The sequence below is a fragment of the Helianthus annuus genome, chromosome 12 (genome assembly GCF_002127325.2).
Source record: "Helianthus annuus cultivar XRQ/B chromosome 12, HanXRQr2.0-SUNRISE, whole genome shotgun sequence".
In the NCBI taxonomy this organism is placed as follows: domain Eukaryota; kingdom Viridiplantae; phylum Streptophyta; class Magnoliopsida; order Asterales; family Asteraceae; genus Helianthus; species Helianthus annuus.
Genome location: NC_035444.2, coordinates 102,333,331 through 102,339,330, shown reverse-complemented (window position 1 = coordinate 102,339,330; position 6,000 = coordinate 102,333,331). Strand labels below are relative to the sequence as shown.

At 35.6% G+C, this 6,000-nt stretch overlaps 1 protein-coding gene across 1 annotated transcript; it reads right to left on the bottom strand.

Moving 5' to 3' along the window:
• Positions 1 to 4,431: 4,431 nt before the first annotated feature.
• LOC110907684 lies at positions 4,432 to 4,914 on the bottom strand. The gene has a single exon (XM_022152649.1). It carries the CDS (start codon positions 4,912 to 4,914, stop codon positions 4,432 to 4,434), a length of 483 nt encoding a protein of 160 aa, XP_022008341.1.
• Positions 4,915 to 6,000: the final 1,086 nt, after the last annotated feature.

Below are 6,000 nucleotides of genomic sequence, written 5' to 3'. Positions count from 1 at the left end.
TCATATCCATGCTGAGGACAACATTTAAGAATTAAGCTTCAAAAACACCAATCCAAGAGACATAAAAACATTCCACAGTATCACTACATTTAAGTTCAATAACCAACAATTTAATTTTAATAAACTATTTGTTTTTAATTTGTGTGTAAAATAGGTGGACAAGAAATGCTTCTTTTTGCTCACTTTTTGAAATTTGTAACCATTACTGTTGATCTGGACCCCAAATATTTTGACCCTCAGTTAAGAACCTTTTGGACTATATGAACATGAACCTAGTGGATGTTAATTATAAATTAATTAATTAATAATTTCATTTAATTTATGTGTAAAATAAGTGGATGAGAAATGCTTTTTTCGCTCACAGTTTGAAATTTGCTACCATTAGGCATTAGTTGAACCCCCCAAATAATTTGACCCCCCAAATAATTTGACCCCCCAAATAATTTGACCCCCCCAGTTAAGACCTTTTGGACTCTATATAAACGAACCAGTCCAAATACAAATGAACCAGTTCCTCAATAAAAAAAAAACATCTCTAGCTTTCAAAAATGCAGTCTTATATAGAAAACGCAATAAAAAGATTTGATTTTGGAGAACAATCGGGCGTCGTTTTGTTTTGGAAATACACAGCATTAGGCCATGGGTGGTGGACTCTCACTGTGAAAGATCAACCTTTTTGGTCATCTAAAAAAGGTTCAACTAAAGACCATAAAGCTCTTGAGCGTTACAGGAAGAGGAATCTCAGATACGACTATCCCATTAGACCAGGTAATAAGGTTGATCAAGAATGGTTGGCTGGCCTAGCAGCCCGAATAGGAGTGTCGGATCAAAGGACATTTCAAGCTAAAAATCAGTTTCTGGGGCAGTTAGTCGTGCCTGTATCGCTTAATGAGGGTGCTCACCAGATTTTACTAGGGGTCATCCAGCTTGTCACAGCTGAACCGAAGGAAAATTATGTTGAAGAATTCATTCAGATTCGCAACTTATTGAATGTGAGTAAAATCTCTTGGCTGTTTGCTTTTTATCAGTTTTCTAAAATATAATAATGGACTAGATCCTTTTGATTAAAAAGTGTTTTGTTACACAAGTAATTTTGATAAGAGCTTTTATCATAACTCTTCTTGTGTTGGTAGGAGAAAAACTTAGCAACCGGACCCCTTGCGAAGATGATAAAGGCTTCTTATCTTGGGGAAACCGTAAAGTTTCAACTACCCATTTCGTCAGGTATCCCATACTTACGGGAGAGAGTGACAGAGAGATTCAAGATACTGAGGCAGAAAGCTTTTCGAATAATATATAACGACGGAAAAAGTAGCTTTCTTGTGATTTCAAATGAGGGTGACCTCCACCGTTGCATAGCTAGTTCGGGCTCACCAACAATCGGAATGCTAATCGAATGAGAAAAATATTATCTGTTTTGTTACTTATTGCACTATTTTTATTTGTACTGTTTTAAATCAAAAGTTTACTTCTGCTTGTATTTTTATTTTTATCTGTACAACGTTGTTTGCAATGGGAAGCATGTATTGGCGGTTGTATATTAGTGGATCTTATTCTATCTAAACTAAGCGTGCAATTGTAAAAGTATGTGTGCATATGTCACAAGGGCACATAATTAAAACGCCTATACATTTTATAAATCGTGTCATGATTATCTGTGAGTAAATTACAAAAATCGTCCTTTATGTTAACACTAGATTGCTAAGTGTGTCATTTGTTTTCAAAAAGTACAAAAAATATACTCAATCTTTGCAAATCCCTTCACATTATGTCATTTATCACTAACTTAGTTATTTTTCATTGTTAATTCAGGGTAGATTGGTAATTTTACTCATTTATTTAAAATTTATTAATAAATAAAACAAAAAAATGATTTATAATATATTAAAAATACATAAACAAACAAATAAATCATCCTTCACCTCTCTCAACTCTCTCTCTAGTTCTTGTTCTCACCACTACCACCCACCCTACCACCACCACCACTACCACCCACCTGCCACCACCACCACCTAACCCCAACGGCCATCACCACCTTCCCCCACAGCCATCAACACCTCCCCCTACTACCCCCCCCCCCCCACATGGAGACTGGAGGACAACGGAGTCGGAGTAGTAGGCATCAGACGACGAACATCCGAAACGCTAGGCGGCGCGTGAGTGCGTGAGTTCACAGGTTCATTGTCGTTGGTGGTTTTTGGAAGATAAAGACACGTGTTTAGCCTTAGAGTGAGCTTCATCTTCCTCCATTTGCTTTCACCTCCCATTTACAGACATGAAAGAATTCGGAAGAAAAAAAGGGATTTGATTGAAAGATTTTAGAACAATAAGCAACATTCTTCCAGAAGAAATATGATGATTCAAGATTTATGTTCGATGAATAGAGAATATACAGTGAATTGAATTGGGTTTTGAGTATCTCCAAATTGGTTGAATTGAAAAAGAAATTGAACGGTTGTATCGTGTGTCGAAATTAAGGTTAGCTGAAGGTGGAATTGGAGTTATAGTGGACAGAGGGTGATGGGTAAAGCTGGAAACAACTTTATTGGGGGAAAATGAAATTGAAATGGTTGCATTTTTTTTAATTTATTAATAGATTTTAAATAAATGAGTAAAATTACCAATCTATCATGTATTAACAGTGAAAAATAACTAAGTTAGTGATAAAGGACATAACGTGAAGAGATTTGCAAACATCGAGTACGTTTTTTGTACTTTTTGAAGACAAAGGACACACTTTGCAATTTAGTGTTAACATAAAGGACGATTTTTGTAATTTACTCTATTTATAATAACATATAGTAATGTAACTGTATTTATTATATGACTTTAAAAATTTTCACGCACAGATGTTCTTAGTTCTTTTAGTATTATAGTACTTAGGTGTTTAATTGGTGTTGTTTGGTTGATCAAAATGTTTTCCTAAAAACAACTTACCTGTTCGTTCGTTCGATTGGTTCTGAGGCATGAAACATTTCATACCCGCCAACCCTAATTCATTTGATGATTCTCGACCGTATTCTTCTGCTAATGTACCAGGGAAGGAGGGTTTCTTTTGGGCAAAACTACGATACTCCTACCTGCTTGTTAACCAATTTGGGCTATTCATTCTCTAGTGACTGGGCATAACCCTCCATTTTGGGCCCAGGCCCAACTCCTAGCTCTTCACCTGCTACTCGGTAAACCCTTCACCTAGTCTAGTGCAAACCAAAGGAGCATATAGGAACCAGGGCGGATCTATGTGGGCGGCAGGGGGTGCACGGGATACCTTTGAACTTTTTTTGTGAAATGTAATTCTTTTTCTTTTTCTCGATCTTTATCTGGATACCATGCCCTTGAGTATATCCCTGAATATCATATCTGTTAGACCAAGTATTTCATATTTTGTATACTAGAGGGTACTTTAGTGTGACACTTGCAATTTTCAAGCATTGTACGATTTCGATCATTTTCATGTTTAATAAAATGTTATATTTATTTACGAAATGCGTGATCGAATGATCGAGCGAAACTATATTCGTAACATTTCCGGAACAAAATCCGAGTTACACATGCCTTAACACCTTTATATAACCTAAATATTAGGTTGAAGGAATTAAAAATGGCAAACAAGTGGGAATACAAGTCTAGGGGCCAAAACTGTCAAAAACAAAAACTTTTGTACTGCACAAGGCTTACGGACCGTAAGCCAGGACCCTATACGGTCCGTAAGCAGTGCCCAGTTCATTAGAACTTGAAGCTGGCAATTCAGCTGCATTTCATGGCCCCCAAGTCGTGAATTCTGCCATTTTTTTCTCCTTTGGACACATGGGAAGAAACTAAGCATTGTCTTAACACCTGGAGGGGCACTTATCATGATTTGGTGGCCTCTTGATCACTATAAATACGTGATCAAGTTGATCATTTCAACTTGCACCTTTCAAAATTTCTTTCTCTCTATCTTGGAGCTTGTTTCCAGCTGATTGGAAGCCTTCTAACTGAGTTCTGTGTTTTTCAACATAAGTAAGTACTTTCTCGAGTTCTTTCATTATTTTCGCTATTTATGAGCCAAAAGTCAAACACTTTGACTTTCTGTTTGACTTTCGATTCTGACCATTTTGGTCAAATCAAAGTTCAAATTGAACTTTGCATCGTGATCCTAATCACGAAGGTATTAATCCCTTACGATTGTACCTTCTAATTACCACGTTTAGTAGGCGAAACGACGAGTCTAACTTTTACGAATTAAAAGTCTTTTTTTGGGTAAAGGGAATTACCCCAGTGATTCTATATATTAACAACCAACCAAAACAAGTAGCATGGAGAGTCCACACTAGTTCAATCATGAGACATGCCCCATGAGTAAACAAGACAAAAACAAAAAACGCAAAAGCGAATCAGTACAAAACCAACTAGGCTAATATCTAGACACAAACATCACAAGAAGACTAATCAGCCGCCATCGTCCATGATGTCCTTGTCCCGAATCTCCCATTCACCTAGAAGCCTGCGCACATTATCCGTCTTCTTCAGCTTCACTCCCATGAGCTTGTACCGAACCGTATTAAAGATGATCGCACAGATAGTCTCTGGAGGTCTCAGTTGGTTTTTGAAAAGACGAGCATTCCGTTCCTGCCAGATGAAATAAGCAGTCGCCGCCACTAGAATTCTGCTAACATAATTAGCGGCCGATTTGGATTTCGCATGCACCAGCAAACAGCTCACAATATTCTCCCAATTATGATTAACATTATCCATTCCCACCTTTTGTCTAATGATACTCCAAACTTGAGAAGAGAACTTGCACTCGAAGAATAGATGACTGTGAGAATCATTATCCGCGTAGCATAATAAGCAGCACATCATATTCATATTCTTCCTTCTCGTGAAACCCCAATGAAGAATAACATCTTGTGTCAGCGATTTCTTCCTCATAATCAACCACATCAAGAACGCATGCCTTGGGATACATTGAGAAAACCATACTACTTTGTTCCACTGAATCTCCGGCTCACTATATCTAACCGAGTGCCAGATGGCCGAGGCCGAGACCTCATTAAGATCATCTCCAACCCTCCATCGAACACTGTCCCTGTTATTCGCCTGAATCTGAATTTGATCTAACTGGATTAGAACTGGAAACAGATCCCTCCAAGCCGCAGGCCAAAATATGATATATTCTTGTAATAATTGTAAAATTCATATTTTCATTTCCTTGGTGTCCAAAATATTATTTACCAAAATATACTTTGTGAATAAATTTTCCGGAATATTTTGTAAGTCTTATTCCATAGTTCGGTTTCACCAATATTTTGTGTAAAATGTGTATATTTATTCCTTGGAATTTTGGTAATATTTTGGATTGTAATTTTTGGTATTTTGATGTGTTATATTATTTCATGTCCTAAAATAATATAACTAATACACAAAATATACAAATAATCACACACATGGTGTCATCTAAATACATATTTCCTAAATACATATTTAGTCACTTTTATTTATAAAAACCAACCTCCAATAATTATAATTTTTGTAACAAAAATTATGTCAAAGCTTTTGTAACAATTTATGGTTTAAAATACACTTGTAAATATTTGTTTAGAAATGTTTTTCTAAGTGTTTAATTTTTAGAAAAATTTTGCCATAGTTTCCCCTAAAAATGGAGGTTTCCATGCTTTCAAGCATATCATTTTCTTTTGTAAAATCAACACAATCAATCCACAATCAACAATAAACAACCTTTACTTACCAATTTTGCAAAAAAAACAAGTAATATCTACTACTTCATGAACTTGAATATTTGTAAAAATTTATAGTAACTTACTAGTGTTATTAGTAAGCCTTGTTATCCTTTAAAGTGTGATTGATTCTTTAAAAACTTCATTTTTGAAGAAGATAGATCTTTACAACTTCAAATTATATTTTTCAAGAATGTTTCTTCTTAAACTTTTCTTGTTACATAAGTGTTTCTACACTTATTTAACCTTTAAAAATGAGGTTCATTTATATAAGAATCAA

What these genes read in the sequence shown, in the direction of transcription:
- LOC110907684 (XM_022152649.1), bottom strand. Translation starts at nt 4,914, where the DNA reads ATGAGGAAGAAATCGCTGACACAAGATGTTATTCTTCATTGGGGTTTC.